The sequence below is a fragment of the Mustelus asterias genome, chromosome 25 (genome assembly GCF_964213995.1).
Source record: "Mustelus asterias chromosome 25, sMusAst1.hap1.1, whole genome shotgun sequence".
Classification (NCBI taxonomy): domain Eukaryota; kingdom Metazoa; phylum Chordata; class Chondrichthyes; order Carcharhiniformes; family Triakidae; genus Mustelus; species Mustelus asterias.
The window spans coordinates 54,291,437-54,314,347 of record NC_135825.1 but is presented as its reverse complement, the minus strand read 5'-3'; the positions used below and the strand labels follow the sequence as shown (position 1 = coordinate 54,314,347).

General features: G+C 42.2%; 1 protein-coding gene across 15 annotated transcripts in view; it reads right to left on the bottom strand.

The window, feature by feature from the left end:
- Positions 1 to 22,911, bottom strand: part of LOC144479191 (ankyrin repeat and SAM domain-containing protein 1A-like) — a 409,264-nt gene that overhangs the window by 285,041 nt on the left and 101,312 nt on the right. For all 15 annotated transcript variants that reach the window (XM_078197812.1, XM_078197820.1, XM_078197816.1 and 12 more), the window contains 2 exons: positions 7,512 to 7,808; positions 4,359 to 4,434 (listed from right to left, as the gene is read on the bottom strand). In XM_078197812.1, coding sequence (XP_078053938.1) covers positions 4,359 to 4,434; positions 7,512 to 7,808 — 373 coding nt within the window. The remainder of the gene's footprint in view (positions 1 to 4,358; positions 4,435 to 7,511; positions 7,809 to 22,911) is intronic.

Here is a 22,911-nt window from a genome sequence, read left to right as displayed (position 1 = left end):
TTTCTGATACACTCCAATGCAAGATAGATCATTGTGCAAAAGTGACATTGAAAATAGTCACAAGCTGCAAGAAGTCAGTGATGCTTCCAAGCTGTGCAATGGACAACTTCAATCTAAACTCTCTAACACTGCAGCTTAGCAACTGAAAATTCTGCAGCATGTGGAAATTGAGCACAATATCTTAGCTTTAGACCATAATATTTTGAAATGAGTAATCAATGTTATGGAATGTCCGAACAGTAGCCTGTAGAAACATACAAGACAGCAAAGAAATGTCCTTGGGAAATACTGAAGAATGTGGACCGGTAAATGCAATGGCTCCTAAAATTCAATAGCTTTCAAAAAGGGAAACTTTAAACTGGGTCAATGGTAATTGATATTTACCAGCGTCAATGGAAGATTCAAGCTAATATGGCAAACTTTGTGGGAAAACCAAGAAACTAGGAGTTACAAAAGGGCCTTTTTTAAAAACTCATTCGTAGGACATGGGCATCGCTGGCTGGGCCAGCATTTATTGCCCATCCCAAGTTGCTCTTGGAGGGCAGGTTAAAGTCCAACAGGTTTATTTGGTAGCAAATGCCATTAGCTTACGGAGCGCTGCTCCTTCATCAGATGGAGTGGATATCTGCTCTCAAACAGGGCATACAGAGACACAAAATCAAGTTCCAGAATACTGATTAGAATGCGAATCTCTACAGCCAACCATGTCTTAAAGATACAGACAATGTGAGTGGAGGGAGCATTAAGCACAGGTTAAAGAGGCGTGTATTGTCTCCAGACAGGACAGCCAGTGAGATTCTGCAAGTCCAGGAGGCAAGCTGTGGGGGCAAGCTGTGCCATCGACATCAGGTAAGGACAGCAGATTTCCTTCCCTCAAGGACATTAGTGAACCAGGTGAGTTTTTCTGACAATCGACAATGGTTTCATGGACATCAGTAGATTCTTAATTCCAAATTTTTTTATTGAATTCAAATTCCACTATCTACCGTGGCGACATTTGAACTCGGGTCCCAAAGCATTAGCGGAGTTTCTGGATTTATAGTCTAGCAATAATACTATAAGCCATCGCTTCCCCCATTCTTTACTTCACTCCTGTCAAACAGCAGTAAAGAATATAAAGGGAGACAGCATATAAGCTATACATAGACCTACAACAAATGGTCCACAAAACAAAGCTGGCACAGCTCCGAGAGTAAAGATAATCATTATGATCTATCGATAAGGTTACCCCAGAGCAGAAATATAGCACAGTGTCCTCTTACTTAAAAGGGATTGAGAGAGTAAACGTAGACAAAATTTATCCTCTTATGGGGTAACCTAGAACAAGAGGTCACACATATAGGTTGACAGGCGGTAGATTTAAAACAGAGGTGAGGAGGAACTACTTCTCAGAGGGTGGTGAATTTGTGGAACTCTGCCCCATAGCGCAGTGGAGTCTGAATCGGTGAATGGTTTCAAGGAGATAGATATATTTCTAATTTAAAAAACGGGATTAAGGGATATGGGGACAGGTAGGGAGGTGGATTTGAGATCAGGGAGACAGCCATGATCTGATTGAATGGTGGAGCAGGTTCGAAGGGCTGAATTTGCCCTCTGCTGATCCTACGTTTCTTACTGCTATATTTGCGTTGCTGACTGTTGGCACTTGAGTCTGTCATGAATAACAGTTCATCACCAATAAAGATTAATGTTTAAAATGTACCTGTGTAATCATGTCCGATTTGACAGACTTGTAAAGGAATACTGAGACATGATACATATCATTTTCGCTCACAATGATGCTTAAACAGTCACTTCAGCTACATGGTTACCTATAAGATAATGAAGGGGCTGGATAGGGTAGAGGTGGAGAGATTCTTTCCACTTAGAAAGGAAACCAGAACTAGAAGGCACAGCCTCAAAATAAGGGGGGGGTCAGTTTAGGACAGAGTTGAGGAGGAACTTCTTCTCTCAGGGGGTGGTGAATCTCTGGAATTCTCTGTCCACTGAGGTGGTGGAGGCTACCTCGTTGAATATGTTTAAATCACGGATAGATGGATTCCTGATCGGTAAGGGAATTAGGGGTTATAGGGATCAGGCGGGTAAGTGGAACTGATCCACTTCAGATCAGCCATGATCTTATTGAATGGCGGGGCAGGCTCGAGGGGCTAGATGGCCTACTCCTGCTCCTATTTCTTATGTTCTTATGTTTACCTGGGATCACGATGTTGTATTGTGGAAGGTGCAGGTCCAGCTATGGGGCTGCGCATGTGGGGGCTATGTTTGTGAGGGGGGGGGGAACATGTTGGTGTGCGTGAGGGAGTCTATGGTGCATGCGTGTTTGGGTGTGCGTTTTGGGGTGAGTATGTATGCAATAATGGAGTCTTCCGGAGCACTCCCTGAGCAGCAGCAGTCCATACCCACAGCCTTGTGTATGATTAACGTAATCACACAGTTTGAGCTTGGGTTATGCCACCTAACCTACCAGCTGACTGTAGGGAAAATTATAAAAGTGCATTTTCAGTGCATAACAATGTACGCAATCTTAATCTGAATTGGAACAGAAAACAAACAATGAGATTTGCAACCCATATGCATGTTTGCCCCTTGTAAGGGGTATGTTTAAAATTCAGCTCTGTTTACACGGTGCTGATTGGTCTGCATTTAGCAGCTCACATGCTAAGAATGTAGGCTAATAAATGATCTTGGCTAACGGTGTCCTTGTTTTAATCTGAGTTAATGCATTTTTGGTTTTTCCCCTGGGGTTTCAGAACAGGGTTTGATTAATGGGCGGCACGGTAGCACAGTGGTTAGCACTGCTGCTTCACAGCTCCAGCGATCTGGGTTCGATTCCCGGCTTGGGTCACTGTGTGTGGAGTTTGCACATTCTCCTCGTGTCTGCATGGGTTTCCTCCGGGTGCTCTGGTTTCCTCCCACAGTCCAAAGATGTGCGGGTTAGGTTGATTGGTCATGCTAAAAATTGCCCCTTAGAGTCCTGAGATGCGTAGGTTTGAGGGATTAGCGGGTAAATATGTAGGGATATGGGGTAGGGTCTGGGTGGGATTGTGGTCAGTGCAGACTCGATGGGTCGAATGGCCTCCTTCTGCACTGTAGGGTTTCTATGATTCTATGAGGTTGATTGACAAGAGGCAGTCATTTGAAGGCGAGGAGCTAAACTTACAGGGAAAAGCAGGCAGTTTCTGCTTAGTTCTGAAAGAAGCAAGAGGTGTCTCTCTCTGGAGACTGCTATTATGGAGCTGCCAGAAGATAGGTGTCTCTCTCCAAAGGTGTTCAAAGGCTCTAGGATTGTTAACAAGTAAAACGCAAGCCTGTGTTGTTTGCTAACTGAGTTTGAAGAGAAGTTTAAGTCTATGAGGAATATTGCTTGAATTGGAACTAATACAAATAGGTCAACAGTTAACAAGAATTGTATCTTGTCACGTTTTGAGTATTTCAATTGGTAAAAGTTAAGCTAATTCATTTGTTATAGTTAAACTGCATTGTTAAAAAAGTTTGTTTTAATAAAAGCTTCCTAGCGTGTCAATAGAATCACCCCTGGAGTGAAACACCTTATCCTGACACTAGTGCCAAAATAAAAACATAGTTGGGATCTACTCTAACTTCATAATATACCTTAGGGTTTCTGATTTGGTCCCTAACAATGCAGATAGCAAATGTAAGTTTACTTGAGAAGTTAGCCACCTAAAAGATAATTACAAAAAATTGAACAAATTAGGTAAGGAAGAATCATTAAAAACATTTATTTTAAAAAGTCAAGAAACTTCCGGGATGACTTGCCATTGGTTCATTGCTGATACCATGAAGCTTTTCTTTACAATGCTGAAATATTAGTAGAAAATGGTTGAAGTTTGAAAATTGAACTAATCCAAAACATCTAGAAGTTAGAATGGTAAGATGGCACAGTAAATAGTCTCACAACACCAGGTTAAAGTCCAACAGGTTTATTTGATAGCATGAGCTTTCGGAGCGTCACTCCTTCATCACTCACCTGATGACGGAGCAATGCTCCGAAAGCTCGTGCTACCAAATAAACCTGTTGGATTTTAACCTGGTGTTGTAAGACTACTTACTGTGCCCACCCCAGTCCAACACCAGCAACTCCACATCATGGTAAAATGGTAGACAGAGCTGGTATACAGGAAGGAGAATATCAAAAGGGTTGAAATTTCTTTCCTCAAGACTACATTATGATCATCAGACTATCAAGTTCTTCCAAATTCATGAGGAAAGTAAAAATAGAAAAATAGACACATTTCAGAAATTTAAATCAGATATACAAAGACCAAACATTAGACACAATCTACTGAAAAATTTTTGATTGATACCTTGAGTTAAATAACTGGAGATCTAAAACTTACCAGATGCTAAGAGTATCTGGACTACATCAGTCTTCCCAAACAAGGCAGCCTCATGAAGTGCGCTACCCTTTTCTGTCTAGAGATTGGGAAAGAGGTAAAAAGAAATAAAATGCAATTTAGGCACAAATTACTACTCCCACCCGATCTTTAAAATCAAGCTGTCAAGCAGGGAAATTATAAGTTCTAGGCACAAGTGAGCTTGCATTTATAATTACTGGCCATGTTGTTTTGCTCCTATGGCTCCACTCTGGTGGCAATGATTTATACTATATTGAGCACTAGCAGAAATGCTTCTTCCCCATGCTTACCTTGCTCACCTAGCCATTCCTCACAAGAGGTGATACACAGTGGCCAGGATATTCAACTACAGAAGCATTCACAATTAATCACAATCCTATCCTCACCCAAGACCCACACAAATATTAATCAGGGGTTATTTGATCGTTATGAGGAGAGAGAAGGCAATTCAAATTTCATCTCCTCACAAGCAGAAATGGAAAGAAAACTGGAGAACCCTAAAATATCCCAGTTGAGAGCTAGATAGGGATTAAACCTAGAATCTTACTGGATTGTATCATTCAGAACCACTTCAATTACACGGTGAATCATCTACAATATGAAAACTTCCCAAAAATGGGGTTCATGTGATTCTTCTGTGTACTAATGCAAGACTACAAATGGTTTGCCTTCCTACTGTACTATAATTGTGTGTTTAGTATTGCATCAAGCATGGTCTGCTTCATTAAAACTATGAACACTTGCTCATACTGTTTCAAGGACTTTATTGATTTTGACAATGGAACATCTAATCATAATTTTTGTTTTTTTAAATTGTCCTCTAACAGATCCAGAACTATATCAGTGTTTCTGAAACTGCCTGCTCACCACAATTTAACTATGTTTTGTGATACTATTATATGGCTGTTTACATTACTTTTCCTTGCAATGCATTACCATTATACTCTGCATCTGTGGCGCATCAGTACTCACACCAGTAGTGATGCAAGTCACCCAAATGGCACACCATTTGTTTGACTTAATACTTTCTCCACAGGCCATTTTATATATATTAATTGACAGTGGTTGATGTCTCTTACCACTGCTCAGATGTTTCTGGCCTCCTGCTGCTCTCCATTGACTTTCCCATACTCCTATCCTGCTGAACTATGCCACACTCTCTGATTATCCCAATTTCAGCCTGGTTATCCACTTTGGTAGGAGGAACAGGGATGCAGGGATGTTTAATGATGAAAGACTGGGATGTGTTGATGGCCAACAGGACCTGGGGCTCCTTGCTCATAAGCAATTCGGAAGGCAAATGACATGTTGGCCTTTATCACAAGATGATTTGAATACGGGGTAAAAATGTCTTGCTTCAATTGTATAGAACCTTAGTTAGACCACAACTGGAGTATTTTGTACAGTTCTGGACTCCTTACATAAAGGAGGATATATTTGCCATCGAGGGAGAACAAAGAATAAATAAAAGTACAACACAGGAACAGGCTCTTTGGCACTCCAAGCCTGTGCCAATCATGATGCCCTAACTAAACTAATAAAAAAACCTTCTTCCCTTACACATTCCATATCCCTCAATTCCGTCCTTATTCATGTACCCATCCAGATGCTTCTTAAATGTTGCTAATGTGCCTGCTTCTACCACCTCCTCTGGCAGCGCGTTCCAGGCACCCACCACTCTCTGCGTGAAAAACTTCCTTTGCACATCTCCCTTAAGCTATCCTCCTCCCACCTTGAACCTGTGCCCTCTTGTAATTGACACTTCCACCCTAGGAAAAAGCCTCTGATTATCCACCCTGTCTACGCCCCTCATAATTTTGTAGACCTCTATTAGATCTCCCCTCAGCCTCCATCTTTCCAGTGAAAACAATGCTGGTTTATTCAACCTCTCCTCATAATTAACACCCTCAAAACCAGGCAACCTGGTGAACCTTCTTTGCATTCTCTCCAAAGCTTCCAGGTCCTTCTAGTAGTGTAGTGACCAGAACTGCATGCAATACTCCAAATGCAGCCTACGGTTTTATTTAGCTGCAACATGATTTCCCAACTCCTATACTCAATGCCCCAGCTGATGAAGGCAAGCATGCCATATGCTTTCTCAATCACCTTGGCCACCTATGTTGCCACTTTTAGGGAACTGTGGACCTGCGCGCACAGATCCTTCTGCATGTTAATGTTCCTAAGGGTTCTGCCATTTACAGTATAATTCATACCTAAATTTGATCTTCCAAAATGCATCACTTCACATCTGTCCGGATTAAACTCCATCTGCTATTTCTGTGCCCAAATCTCCAATCTGTCTATATCCTGTTGTATCCTCTGACAATCCCTGGCACTATCAGCAACTCCACCAATCTTCGTGTCATCCTGTGTATCATTCTGAGTGCAGCAGAGCTTCACCAGTCCAATTTCTGGGATGTTGGGACTATTATGAGGAGACATGGCCTATATTTTCAGGGATTTAGAAGAATGAGAGATGATCTCATTGAAACTTAGAAAATTCTTAAGGGCTAGACACTGTCGATGCAGAAAGTCTTCTTCCCCTGACAAGGGGGTTGACACCCAGGGGCCACAGTCTCAGAATAAGAGACAAGCCATTTAGGACTGAAGTGAGGAGGAACATCTTCACTCAGAGGGAATTCTCTACCCGAGTGGGCTGTGATAGCTCAGTCATTAAGTGTGTTCAAGACAGAGATTTATAGATGCAAATGATACTCGGGGATATGGGGATAGCACAAGAAAATGTTGAGGATGATCAGCCATGATTTAATTTAATGATGGAGCAGGCTCTAGGGGCTGCATGACCTACTTCTGCTCCTGTGTTCCTATCAATACAGGAAAACAAAAATTAAAAACTGTGGGAATTGTATTTCTCATCGCCATTAATAAGACTTGCTGCAGTGTGTTGTGGTCATCAAGCAAGGACACAGCAATTACCATTTTGGTTTATTTTCACCCATAGCCTTAGCAGTTCACTGACACTGATTTCACATGGACAAATGATCACTTCTGCAAGTTACTACTATAAGAGGAAACATATTGTACCGAGGAGAATTATGAGAAAATTGCAGGAAAGACACAAATAAGTGACCACTGGTTGTGTGTGCCCCCATATACAAACACCCTAGGCATTACCTGATAGTTAATGTCCATTCCTGCTTCCAGAAGGACTTCCACTACTGCTTTTTGCCCATTTCTTGCTGCCAAATGAAGCGGTGTGTGTTTCTTGGTGTTACAGCTCAGCAGGTTTGGATGGGCATTAAGCAGCATTTTCACAACCTCCAGCCTCCCATATAACGCAGCCAAGTCCAATGGAGTTTCAAATTTGTTGTTTCTCATTGTAGGATCTGTGAGCTCCTCAAGAAGAACTTTTACAACATCTGAGTGACCATACTGTGCTGCACAGTGCAAGGCTGTCTCATTGTCATTATTCTGTTACAAAAGGGATGACAAAGTGCATAAAAATGATTACAAAGCTTAATATATGATTAGATTAAGTCAATTAACGGCATACACACACAGCCTTGTACTAGCCTAACACAATTATCCTATTACTGCAATTGGCAAATTATAGTATTTAAGTATAATCCATAGACTGTGTGTGTTTCCAGCTATTTCAGGAAAATGTGGTTAGCTTTAAAAGTGTGCCAATAATAAGGGAGTGCGTTTATCCAATTCCGTTCAACAATTAAATCAGTTACGCATTAGTAGATGTAAATTAGATTGTTATCTGGCTTTCACGATCTTCAAAAAAAGATAAATACTTGGTTTTAAATTAGGCAAGTTTGAACTGTGATTAGTTGAAGGACCGTATCAAGAGAAAGCATTAGTTTAAAAGAAAAATTACAGTATAATGCATTTGTATAAAGACTGAAAACAATCAATTTTATAAACTCAGTGTCCTATCCATGTCAAGCTTTTTGAAAGGGCCGAGATGGGGTTTATAAATTCAGCTGGGAGGTGATGGAAATATGGTTTTCTAAAGCTACCAAGGTATTAGTATTTTGTGTGCTACTCCTACCCCATTCAGAAACAAAACACCCAGTAAATTAAAAGGCGCGGCTGAATAATGAAGACAGAAAAGCGAAAGATTGAACAGTCATAAAAGTGAGAACCAAATCAGATTGTCCTGCAGGACTTCACTGAATTAATAAAAACTAATGTTTCTAAAATCCAAAATGTTTGAGGTTTTGTTTCCTTCCACATGCAAAGGATTAACCAAAATTTCAATTGGATCTTGACAAAGAAGCAATCAGGCTATTTAGTTGGTGATTTCAGGCACCCAAAGACATTGATCAGAAAACAAAAGGTTAGCAAGTTATCTTTAATATAGCAACAACTCAACTTGTATTTATATAGTGGCTTTAATGCCATAAAACCATTCAGGGCAGTTCACAGGAGTATCAAACAAAAATTGCCAAGCTGAATGAAGAAATGTTAGGACAGAGCAGAGAGACAGGGTTTAGGGAACATCTTAAATGATGAGAGTGAGGTAGAGAGGAAGCAGGGTTTGGGAACGAAGTAAATGATGAACGTGAAGTAGAGAGACAGAGAGGTTTAAGGAAGAAATTCTGGAATTAAGTGTCCAGGCATTCGAAGACACAGCCACCAATGGTGGAGCAATTAAAATTATGGATGCTCAAAAAGGCCAAAACCAGAGAAGTACAGAGATATTGGAGGGCTGTAGGAAAAGGTCACAGAGCTCAGACACTTGTGTGTAAGGCAGGGTGAGGCCATGGTGAGATTTGAAAGCAAGGATGTAAATTCTGGAATTAAACCAGGAATCAATGTAGGTCAGCAAGCAGAAGAGATGATGGGTGAAAGGATCATGATGCGAGTTAGGAAACAGGCAACAGAGTTTTGGATAAGCTCAAGCAACACATCAGCTAAACTCTTTTGCAGCATCTGAGATGCAGCGGGTCACTAATTATTCTTTGAAGGCAACTTACTGGTAAATTACAGTTACCCATCAAACAGGCTCAATTTCCATCTTAAATGAATGATTTTCATTGGAACGATAATACTTTACGATTTGTACTAAGCTTGAATTATTTAGTTTATAAATATAGTAAGAAATGAAATTAATTGTTAAACAGCCATACATAAAAGAAAATGTAGCCACATAAATTAACACATATATACATTTATATATACACATGTACACACACACACACTTTCACAACATACATATACATTGTGACAGAATGGTAAAACCTGGCACAAATTCATTATACCAATGATGCACATGAAATCAAACACTTTAGTTACAATGCATAACAGATCAATAAATATGAATAAATCAAATCAACAATTTCCTCCCATTTGTTTCTATAGTTTTCTTTCAGTACATCTAATAATTTAACTAGGAAGGCAAATCAAGCTTTGAAAAACACCGATCAACCTAAAACTTGACCACATAATACTCTGCTCAATTAAAGAATCCTAGCCTGACTCAGAGAACTTTATGTATCAACAACTCAAATTTATATTGTGCCTTTACCATAATAACATGTCCCATAGCACTTCACAGGAATGTTACAAAGTAAAACTACACCAAGTCACAAAAAGCCATATCAAGGCAGGTGGCTTAAAGTTTGGTCAAAGAAGATCTTATGGAAGATGGGAGGCCAACCAGGGCTCCATTGGAATAGTCAAGCGCACAGTTAACAAAGGCATGGATGAGGGTTTCTGTAACTGATGAACTGAGGCAAGGGTGGAGACAGGTGATGTAATGGAAATGGAATTAGATCATTTTGGTGCTGGCTTTGATATGCTGTTGTAAGCGCATCTTAGGGTCAAATATAAGACCATAAGACATAGGAGCGGAAGTAAGGCCATTCGGCCCATCGAGTCCACTCCACCATTCAATCATGGTTGATTTCAACTCCATTTATCCGCTCTCTCCCCATAGCCCTTAATTCCTCGAGAAATCAAGAATTTATCAATTTCTGTCTTGAAGACGCTCAACGTCTCGGCCTCCACAGCCCTCTGTGGCAATGAATTCCACAGACCTACCACTCTCTGGCTGAAGAAATTTCTCCTCATCTCTGTTCTACAGTGACTCCCTTTTATTCTAAGGCTGTGCCCCCGCGTCCTAGTCTCCCCTGTTAATGGAAACAACTTCCCTACGTCCATCCTATCTAAGCCGTTCATTATCTTGTACGTTTCTATTAGATCTCCCCTCAACCTCCTAAACTCCAATGAATATAATCCCACGATCCTCAGACGTTCATCGTATGTCAGGCCTACCATTCCTGGGATCATCCGTGTGAATCTCCGCTGGACCCGCTCCAGTGCCAGTATGTCCTTCCTGAGGTGTGGGGCCCAAAATTGCTCACAGTACTCCAAATGGGGCCTAACCAGTGCTTTATAAAGCCTCAGAAGTACATCCCTGCTTTTGTATTCCAAGCCTCTTGAGATAAATGACAACATTACATTTGCTTTCTTAATTACGGACTCAACCTGCAAGTTTACCTTTAGAGAATCCTGGACTAGGACTCCCAAGTCCCTTTGCACTTTAGCATTATGAATTTTGTCACCGTTTAGAAAATAGTCCATGCCTCTATTCTTTTTTCCAAAGTGCAAGACCTCGCACTTGCCCACGTTGAATTTCATCAGCCACTTCTTGGACCACTCTCCTAAACTGTCTAAATCTTTCTGCAGCCTCCTCAATACTACCTGCCTCTCCACCTATCTTTGTATCATCGGCAAACTTGGCCAGAATGCCCCCAGTCCCGTCATCTAGATCGTTAATATATAAAGAGAACAGCTGTGGCCCCAACACTGAACCCTGCGGGACACCACTTGTCACCGGTTGCCATTCTGAGAAAGAACCTTTTATCCCAACTCTCTGCCTTCTGTCTGACAGCCAATCGTCAATCCATGTTAGTACCTTGCCTCGAATACCATGGGCCCTTATTTTACTCAGCAGTCTCCCGTGAGGCACCTTGTCAAAGGCCTTTTGGAAGTCAAGATAGATAACATCCATTGGCTCTCCTTGGTCTAACCTATTTGTTATCACTTCAAAGAACTCTAACAGGTTTGTCAGGCACGACCTCCCCTTACTAAATCCATGCTGACTTGTCCTAATCCGACCCTGCACTTCCAAGAATTTAGAAATCTCATCCTTAACGATGGATTCTAGAATTTTGCCAACAACTGAGGTTAGGCTAATTGGCCTATAATTTTCCATCTTTTTTCTTGTTCCCTTCTTGAACAGTGGGGTTACAACAGCGATTTTCCAATCCTCTGGGACTTTCCCTGACTCCAGTGACTTTTGAAAGATCATAACTAACGCCTCCACTATTTCTTCAGCTATCTCCTTTAGAACTCTAGGATGTAGCCCATCTGGGCCCGGAGATTTATCAATTTTCAGACCTTTTAGTTTCTCTAGCACTTTCTCCATTGTGATGGCAACCATATTCAACTCTGCCCCCTGACTTTCCTGAATTGTTGGGATATTACTCATGTCTTCTACTGTGAAGACTGACGCAAAGTTGGTATCTCACTGAGGGAGTGCTGCTCGGGCTGCAGTAGAGTGTGACAGTTGGTGTCTCACTGAGGGAGTGCTGCTCGGGCTGCAGTGGAGAGTGACAGTTGGGGAAGTGTGGGGAAGTTTTTTTTGTTTTCTTTTTTTCTTGCTGGTAATGGCTTCAGGGATGGCAGTTCAGGCAGTATGCTGCATCTCCTGTGGGATGTATGTGGTGAGGAAATCCAGTAGTGTTTCAGGAGATTTTAGTTGTAAGAAGTGCATTAGATTGCAGCTTCTGGAGGAGCGTGTAAAGGAGCTGGAGGGGGAGGTAGAGGAACTCCGCATAATTCGGGAGGCGGAGGTGGAAGTTGATAGGAGTTATAGAGAAATAGTAACTCCTAGAAATGAGGCTTGGGTCAATGCCAGGAGGAGGGGTAAGAAGCAATCGGGAAGACAATCCCCTGGGGCGGTTCCCCTCCATAATAGGTTTTCGGTGCTGGAGGCTACAGTTGAGGAGGAATCAACTGAGCATAGAGAGCAGATCTCTGGGGGTGAGCCGAGTGAGAAAGCTCAGGTGGTTAGGGGCTGTAAAAGACTGGGCCTTGTGATTGGGGACTCCACAATTAAGGAGACAGATAGGAGGGTCGGAACTAAAGGTAGGGACTCAGGGTTGGTGTGTTGCCTACCAGGGGCTGGGGTCCGGGATGTGTCTGACAGGGTATTCAGGACTCTTAGGGGGGAGGGAGATAAACCACAAGTTATTGTACATGTGGGGACACACGACATAGGGAGGATAGGGGAAGGGGATATTAGGCAGGGATTTATGGAGTTGGGGTGGAAACTAAAGGCCAAGACTGACAGAGTGGTTATCTCTGGACTCTTGCCTGTACCACGGGATAGTTTAGAGAGGAATAGGAAGAGGGAAGGTTTGAATTCATGGCTGAGGGGATGGTGCAGGAGGGAGGGGTTCAGGTACTTAAGCAATTGGGGCTCGTACTGGGGAAGGTGTGACCTCTATGAGAAGGATGGTCTACACCTTAATCAGAAGGGGACCAATATCCTGGGGGGTAAATTTGCTAAGGCCATGCAGGGAGGTTTAAACTGATTCGGGGGGGGGGAGGGATCCTGAGTAGTGGGGCTGAAAGTGAGGGATGCATGGATGGGGACTGCAATGCACGGCATTGCAGAGGTGGGGTGGAGCAGGGTTTGAAATGTGTATACTTCAATGCCAGGAGTATTCGCAATAAAGTGGGTGAACTTGCAGCGTGGATCAGTACCTGGGACTTCGATGTTGTGGCTATTTCAGAGACATGGATAGAGCAGGGGCAGGAATGGATGCTGCAGGTCCCGGGGTTCAAATGTTTTAGTCGAAGTAGGGAAGGAGGTAGAAGAGGGGGAGGGGTAGCATTATTGGTCAGAGATTGTATCACAGTGTCAGAGAGGAGGTTTGATGAGGACTTATCTGTTGAGGTAGTATGGGCGGAGATTAGAAATAGGAGAGGAGAGGTCACCCTGTTGGGAGTCTTTTATAGACCTCCTAAAAGTTCTAGAGAGGTTGAGGAAAGGATTGCGGAGTCAATCCTGCTTAGGAGTGAAAGTAATAGGGCAATTGTTATGGGGGATTTTAACTTGACTAATCTTGACTGGAATTGTTATAGCTCTAGCTCGTTAGAGGGGTCAGTTTTTGTTCAAAGCGTGCAGGAAGGTTTTTTGACTCAGTATGTAGACAGGCCAACTAGAGGTGAGGCTATATTGGATCTGGTGCTGGGAAATGAGCCAGACCAGGTGCTAGACTTGGAAGTTGGTGTGCATTTTGGTGATAGTGACCACAATTCGGTTACGTTCACCTTAGTGATGGAAAGGGATAGGCATGAACCTCGGGCCAATGGTTTTAGCTGGGGGAAGGGTAATTGTGAGGCTATTAGGAGAGAATTAGGAAACATAGGTTGGACTAGGAGATTACAGGGACTGGGAACGTCCGACATGTGGAGTTTTTTCAAGGAGCAGCTACTGCGAGTCTGTGATAGGTATGTCCCTGTCAGGCAAGGAAGAATTGGTAGGGCTAGGGAACCGTGGTGCACCAAAAAAGTTTCTTTGTTGGTTAAAAAGAAAAAGGAGGCTTATGTTCGGATGAGACGTGAGCACTCGGGTAGTGCACTAGAAAGCTTTAGATTGGCTAAGAGGGAGTTGAAGAGCGAGCTTAGAAGGGCTAAAAGGGGACATGAGAAGACTTTGGCGGATAGGGTTAAAGAGAATCCTAAGGCGTTCTATAGGTATGTCAAGAACAGAAGGTTGGTTAGGGCAAGTTTAGGGCCAGTTATAGATGGCAGAGGGAAGTTATGTGTGGAACCGGAGGAGATTGGTGAAGCATTGAACCAATATTTCTCTTCGGTGTTCACGCAAGGGGACATGAATATAGCTGAGGAGGACACTGGGTTGCAAGGGAGTAGAATAGACAGTATTACAGTTGATAAGGAGGATGTGCAGGATATTCTGGAGGGTCTGAAAATAGATAAATCCCCTGGTCCGGATGGGATTTATCCAAGGATTCTCTGGGAGGCAAGAGAAGTGATTGCAGAGCCTCTGGCTCTGATCTTCAGGTCGTCGTTGGCCTCTGGTATAGTACCAGAAGATTGGAGGTTAGCGAATGTTGTCCCATTGTTTAAGAAGGGGAACAGAGACTTCCCCGGGAATTATAGACCGGTGAGTCTCACTTCTGTTGTCGGCAAGATGTTGGAAAAAATTATAAGGGATAGGATTTATAGTTATTTGGAGAGTAATGAATTGATAGGTGATAGTCAGCATGGTTTTGTGGCAGGTAGGTCGTGCCTTACTAACCTTATTGAGTTTTTTGAGAAAGTGACCAAGGAGGTGGATGGGGGCAAGGCAGTGGACGTGGTATATATGGATTTTAGTAAGGCGTTTGATAAGGTTCACCATGGTAGGCTTCTGCAGAAAATGCAGATGTATGGGATTGGGGGTGATCTAGGAAATTGGATCAGGAATTGGCTAGCGGATAGGAAACAGAGGGTGGTGGTTGATAGTAAATATTCATCATGGAGTGCGGTTACAAGTGGTGTACCTCAGGGATCTGTTTTGGGGCCACTGCTGTTTGTAATATTTATTAATGATCTGGATGAGGGTATAGTTGGGTGGATTAGCAAATTTGCTGATGACACCAAAGTCGGTGGTGTGGTAGACAGTGAGGAAGGGTGTCGTAGTTTGCAGGAAGACTTAGACAGGTTGCAAAGTTGGGCCGAGAGGTGGCGGATGGAGTTTAATGCGGAGAAGTGTGAGGTAATTCACTTTGGTAGGAATAACAGATGTGTTGAGTATAGGGCTAACGGGAGGACTTTGAATAGTGTGGAGGAGCAGAGGGATCTAGGTGTATGTGTGCATAGATCCCTGAAATTTGGGAATCAAGTAGATAAGGTTGTTAAGAAGGCATATGGTGTCTTGGCGTTTATTGGTAGGGGGATTGAATTTAGGAGTCGTAGCGTTATGTTGCAACTGTACACAACTCTGGTGCGGCCGCACTTGGAGTACTGTGTGCAGTTCTGGTCCCCACATTACAGGAAGGATGTGGAGGCTTTGGAGAGGGTGCAGAGGAGGTTTACCAGGATGTTGCCTGGTATGGAGGGGAGATCCTATGAGGAGAGGCTGAGGGATTTGGGATTGTTTTCGCTGGAAAGGCGGCGGCTAAGAGGGGATCTTATTGAAACATATAAGATGATTAGAGGTTTAGATAGGGTGGATAGTGATAGCCTTTTTCCTCTGATGGAGAAATCCAGCACGAGGGGGCATGGCTTTAAATTGAGGGGGGGTAGTTATAGAACCGATGTCAGGGGTAGGTTCTTTACCCAGAGGGTGGTGAGGGATTGGAATGCCCTGCCAGCATCAGTAGTAAATGCGCCTAGTTTGGGGGCGTTTAAGAGATCCGTAGATAGGTTCATGGACGAAAAGAAATTGGTTTAGGTTGGAGGGTCACAGTTTTTTTTTTAACTGGTCGGTGCAACATCGTGGGCCGAAGGGCCTGTTCTGCGCTGTAATGTTCTATGTTCTATGTTCTAAAGTACTTATTAAGTTCCTCAGCTATTTCCTTGTCTCCCATCACTAGATTACCAGCGTCATTTTGGAGCGGCCCAATGTCTACTTTTGCCTCCCGTTTGTTTTTAATGTATTTAAAGAAACTTGTACTATCATTCCTAATGTTACTGGCTAGCCTACATTCATATTTGATCCTCTCCTTCCTTATTTCTCTCTTTGTTATCCTCTGTTTGTTTTTATAGCCTTCCCAATCTTCTGACTTCCCACTACTCTTTGCCACATTATAGGCTCTCTCTTTTGCCTTGATGCATTCCCTGACTTCCTTTGTCAGCCATGGCTGCCTAATCCCCCCTCTGATAACCTTTCTTTTGTTTGGGATGAACCTCTGCACTGTGTCCTCAATTACTCCCAGAAACTCCTGCCATTGCTGTTCTACTGTCTTTCCCACTAGGCTCTGCTTCCAGTCGATTTTTGTCAGTTCCTCCCTCATGCGCCTGTAATTACCTTTATCTAACTGTAGAACCTTCACATCTGATTCTGCCTTCCTTCTTTCAAATTGCAGACTGAATTCTACCATATTATGATCACTGCTTCCTAAGTGTTCCCTTACTTTAAGATCTTTTATCACATCTGGCTCATTACATAACACATGAAACTAAACTAGCAAACGGTCTGGCTCAGCCTCAAACAGTCGCCAGAGAAAGAGATCAAGTCAGTAGTTCAGGAACAGAGTTTGTAGCAGGGTCCAAAGACATTGGCTTCAGTCTTCCCTATGTCTACTTGGGAAAAAAAATTCTGCTCATCCAGTTGTGGGTGTCAGACAAGAAATCTGGTAATTTAGCAATAGTGAAGAAATCAAAGAGAGTTGTTATAAGGTTGTGCTGGATGTCCTCAGCGTACATACAAAAACTAAGTTGTGTTTTTAGATGTCAACAAGGAGTAGTATATAGATGAGAAATAGCAGGGGGCCAAGGATAGATTCTCGGAGCATACCAAAGATAATGGTACAGGAGCAGGTAAATAAGCCATTACAAGTGATAGGCTGGCTATAACCAGCTATTCACCTTCACCCATTTTCCATTTATTTTATTCTGTTTCTTTTTTTCATCTCATTCATCCATTTTTATCATCCTTCTTTCTCTCTTCCATTTTTCCACTTCTCAATTCCCACTCTCCTTCTTGCCCCCCCCCCCCCCCCCCCGGCCCACCGCCGCCGTCAAGCTTTCAGGCCAACTGCCTTGTACCTCTGTACCTCTGTTCTGCCATTCACGCATTCTGATCTCTTCACTTTTAGTACCTCTCTCAGCACCTCTTTATCCTCATTTATATTCCCTTTGTCCTTTTACAGCCCCCCTGCTCCCCCTCTCATCGTGTAAATCTTTTCTGATTCTGTTTGCCCTCAGCTCTGACGAAGGGTCATCCAGACTCAAAACGTTGGCTCTATTCTCTCTCCACAGATGCCGTCAGACCTGCTGAGATTTTCCAGCATTTTCTGTTTCTGTTGCTGGCTATAACTAGATAGCTAAGAATGGAACCAGGTGAGTGTAGTCCCACCAAATTGGTTGACATTTTTTCCAAAGGTACTGATATTAATACAATGAGTCTTACATACTCCTTTCTTCCAATCAATAGTATTTGTATTCTGGTCACATGATGTAAGGCTTCACATCATATTCTATATCATAAAACTAGCTATCCAAATCCAGATGGTGCATTTCAAAAAACGCAACAAGAGCTCTTTCGGAGGTAGTTAATACAGTAAAAAAACTGCTTTGTATTTTACCACAAGTAACTGTGAATGTACAGTATTACTATGTTGATCCATGAAAGTCAAAAATTATGGAACAGAAAACTGCAGAGTACCCAAGAGATTCAGTAAACGTGAAAGACACAGTAATGAGTTGGATTTCATTACATATTCCATTTGGCTTCAAGTTCTTTTAACTTGGGCTTTAGTGGACGTTTCCTTTTGTGCAAAGGACAGTTAAAACTCACTTCATGTAAGCTTCCTCTCAGCCCTTTCCATACCCCTGATCTTACCCTGAAAATCTTGTGAAAGTGAAATAGGAAATGCACATGGCCACAGTGGCCTCATGTATGACATGTACAAGTAACAAACTCACTGCAAACGTTTAATTCTCAAACTATATTGAAAAGTTGCCAAATTTGCCTTTAACTTTTCTGGAAAAAATATTTCCTCAAGCAGCTTCAGTTCAGTCTAATGCTGCTAAGTTTCCATCCAAAAAAAACTTGCACTGTTCGAAAGGGAGAGTTGGGGAGAGTCATGGATAAGAGATTTTACATCCAAGCCCAAAATAAAATTGATCAAAGCAAGTGGTTGCAGATTGCTTTAAGAGCTGATCACAATTTGATGGTGATGGCATTAGGGTGTTGCACAGGTTGCTGTTTTAGTTTCATGTATGTTATGTTCTTTGTGCAGTTTGATGTTTGATGTGCAGTTATGTTGCTAATTTAGTTATTCAAATATTTGGTAGATTATTGAACACTCCCAGACCCTGAACACTCAGTTTTATTTTATTCATTCATGGAATATGGGCGTCGCTGGCTGGCCAGCATTTATTACCTATCCCTAGTCGCCCTTGGAGGACAGTTGAGAGTCAGCCACATTAGTGTGGCTCTCTGGAGTCACATGTAAGCCAGACCAGGTAAGGACGATAGATTTCCTTCCCTAAAGGACATTAGTGAGCCAGATGGGTTTTTCTGACAATCGACAATGGTTTCATGGTCATCAGTAGATTCTTAATTCCAGATATTTTTTATTGAATTCAAATTCCACCATCTGCCGTGGCAGGATTCGAACCCAGGTATCCAGAACATTAAATGGGTTTCTAGATTAAATAGTCTAGCGATAACACCATTAGGCCATCGCCTCCCCGGTTGCATATCCTTGCCCCAGTATTTTCTGAAATTGTTATTTGAACCCTTTTTTCGTGCACCCAGCTTTGCTCCCTCCTTCAAAAATACCCTCAGAACAACTTGCTTCAAATTCCACAAGCCTCTTCAACTATCAGGCTATACCCAAGTTCATTGCTTCCATGTCTGACAAATGTATTAGAGTTCTTTCAGGATGCCACAGAGTGGATAAAGGGGCATCAGTAGATCTAGTGTTTTTCAATTTCCACAATACATTCAATAAGATGTCAGGTAAACGGTTACTGCACAAGATAAGAACCCATAGTATTATATATATTATGTTAGTATGACTAGAAGATTGGCTAACATGAAATAGTGTCAGGGTAAATGGACCATTTTCAGATCAGCAAACTCTAACGAGTGGAGTGCCCAAAGATTAGTACTAGTGTCTCAACTATAAGGGTGGATCAGTAAATTTGCTGATGACACCAAGATTGGTGGAGTAGTGGATGAGGTGGAGGGCTGTTGTAGGCTGCAAAGAGACATAGATAGGATGCAAAGCTGGGCTGAAAAATGGCAAATGGAGTTTAACCCTGATAAATGTGAGGTGATTCATCTTGGTAGGACTAATTTAAATGTGGATTACAGGGTCAAAGGTAGGGTTCTGAAGACTGTGGAGGAACAGAGAGATCTTGGGGTCCATATCCACAGATCTCTGAAGGTTGCCACTCAAGTGGATAGAGCTGTGAAGAAGGCCTATAGTGTGTTAGCTTTTATTAACAGGGGGTTGGAGTTTAAAAGCCGTGGGGTTATGCTGCAACTGTACAGGACCTTGGTGAGACCACATTTGGAATATTGTGTGCAGTTCTGGTCACCTCACTATAAGAAGGATGTGGAAGCGCTGGAAAGAGTGCAGAGGAGATTTACCAGGATGCTGCCTGGTTTGGAGGGTAGGTCTTATGAGGAAAGGTTGAGGGAGCTAGGGCTGTTCTCTCTGGAGCGGAGGAGGTTGAGGGGAGACTTAATAGAGGTTTATAAAATGATGAAGGGGATAGATAGAGTGAACATTCAAAGACTATTTCCTCGGGTGGATGGAGCTATTACGAGGGGGCATAACTATAGGGTTCGTGGTGGGAGATACAGGAAGGATATCAGAGGTAGGTTCTTTACACAGAGAGTGGTTGGGGTGTGGAATGGACTGCCTGCAGTGATAGTGGAGTCAGACACTTTAGGAACATTTAAGCGGTTATTGGATAGGCACATGGAGCACACCAGGATGATAGGGAGTGGGATAGCTTGATCTTGGTTTCAGATAAAGCTCGGCACAACATCGTGGGCCGAAGGGCCTGTTCTGTGCTGTACTGTTCTATGTTCTAACTACTTAAACTCTACATTCATGACTTGGATGAAGGGGTCAACTGCATTGATGCCAAATTTGCTGATGATGCAAAAATGATAGGAGAACAAGTTACGAGAAGGACAGAGTCTGCAGGTGAATATCATGAGTAGGCAAAAATTTGGCAGGTGGAATATAATGTAGGAAAATATGAGTTTGTCTACTTAAGCAGATGATTAATTGAATGGAGATACCAGCACAAAGTGATTTGGGTGTCATTCTACATGAATCACAAAAGTTAGCATGTAGGGACAGCAAATAACTAGGAAAGCAAACTGAACATTGGCCTTTATTGCAAACGGGATGGAGTATAAAAGTAGAGACATCTTGCCATAGCTGTACATTACATGGGTGAAACCGCACATGAAGTACTCTGCACAGTTTGGGTCTCGTTACTTAAGGAAGGGTATACTAGCATTGGAAGTCGTTGAAAGCAGGTTTACTAGGCTGAGGATAGGTTGGGACCTGCACTCATTGGAATTTAGAAGAATGAGGGGCGATCTTATTGAAATATGTAATATTCCTGTATTCCAAAGAAACTTGCAAGGAAAATGTAGGTTTTTTTTAAAGTAGGAAAAAAAATTACATTGCACGAACATAAAATAAACTTTCCAAACCATCAGTGTTTAGAAGTAATTAAGGAATTATTGCTGAAAATCCAATTAGACTTTATTCAACAAGGTGTAATTTTTGTAAAGGTTTTTAACATTAAGACTAATAGCATAAGAGCGAAAGTAATGATGAATTCAAGTTATTTCCATTAATTGCAATCTGAATTGCAATCACTGACAGTAAGGTGTGTTCTATTTTGCATATGTGCAAACTCTCAAAGTTGCTATCAATTTCAGCGGAGTAGAGTAATGATGGCAAACATCAATAGTTTCATGTCATTACCACTACAAAAATTTAGCCCATCGCAATTTCAGTTTATACCAGAGTGATCAGAATTAACACTAGTACCAGCAATCTTTGGGCTGTCCTGGTTTCGCTGACATCGTCTAGGACAAGAGGGCAGCAAGAAAAATTGAGCTCAACATTTCGTGGTCTTAAAAGGGAAAATGTTATCCACAAAGGTTGCCTGTTAGAAAGTACACATATATGGTCATGGTTTGGGGTCAGAATCAGAAAATAGTCTGAGAACACTCAGCTCTCAAGAGTCATACAGAGTCGAAACATTCTCTGTTCCTCTCTCCACAGATGCTATCGGGCCTGCTGAGCCTTTCCATCATTTTCTATTTTTATTTCAGATTTCCAGCATCTGCAGTATTTTGCTTTTATATCTGAGAACACCCAATGTTTAGGTTCATACATAAAGAATAGTGCCCGAATGGGGTACCAGAAATCAGCTTGCACACAGGGAGCTATATTTAATAATAAAAAGTATTAATGTAATTGGATCGTCCAACTTGGATGAAAGTTGGGGCAGGAGGATCAAATCTTCGGAAATGTATATCTGTTGTGCTCATGTGATGTAACATCAGAGAGAGGTTAGAATCCTCTGACCATCTCTCTCCCAATACGTGTTGGTGAAATAAAGAATGTCTTTAACTGCATGCTGTCTTTTGCAAGTCTTTGTGTTTGCTGAGATTGGCTGAATACAAGATGCCCAGTGGGACATCCCGAGAAAATCCCCTTACGATACTCTAATATTTCAGCGGGACAAAAACACGATGATGTTTTTTTAAAATTATATTATTATATTAAGATAACAATGTTGTAGGAATCAGTCCCATCCAGAAAGGGATTACATATCCAGTTTCAACTTCAGCCCCGGCGCAGCTTTCTAATGAAATGTGCCAATCCATTCACAGAAGTCTTCATCTATGAACTTGCCTTCCCCTTCCAATTTATTCTCATTGAAGCTTCCAATATATTTAAACCCATTTGGCCACGTATAGGTCCCTGTACCATGGAATTTGTCGTCTTTAAATTCTGCATATATCACACCTGATGGATGCTCCAGTTTTCCAGTGCCATTTATTTTGCAATTTTTCCATTGCTCTGTGTAAATAATATCATTGGGTGTCGTATAGACAGTTGGCAGCAATACTTCAGGAGAGTTGCAAAAATGGGATACCAGGACACAAATATACAAACATAAAAATGTATTTTAAGAATTTGCACAAAAAAAATGCACATCCAAACTTTGAGAAATGGCACAGCAACAAGTGCTAGATTTTATAAACCAGTACCTGAAGGAGTGTTTTTATTCTTTCATGAGATGTGGATGTCGCTGGCTCAGCCAACATTTTTACTTGAAAAGGTGGTGGTGATTTGCCTTCTTAAACTGTTGTAATCCATGTGGTGTAGGTACACACAGTGCTCTCACGGAGGGTGTTCCAGAATATTGACCTAGTGACAGCAAAGGAATGGCGATGCAGTTCCAAGTTAGGATGGTGTGCGGCTTGGAGGGGAATTTGCAGGTTGTGTTGTTGTCATGCATCTGCTGCCCTTGTCCTTCTTCGTGATAGCAGTCACAGGTTCAAAAGGTGCTGTCAAAGGAGAGACAATACAAACTGCTGCCACTGTGTGTTGGTGGTGGAACGAGCAGGTGTTGAAGGTGGTGGATAGGGTGCAAATCAATTTGGTTGCTTTGTCCTGGGTGCTGTCAAGCTTCAAGTGTTATTGGAACCGAACATATCCAGGCAACTTGTGCCTCGTGATGGGGTTGAGGAGTCAAGAGGTGTGTTACTCTCAGCAGAATTCCCAGCTTCTGACCTGCTCTTGCAGCCTCAGCAGTTACATGG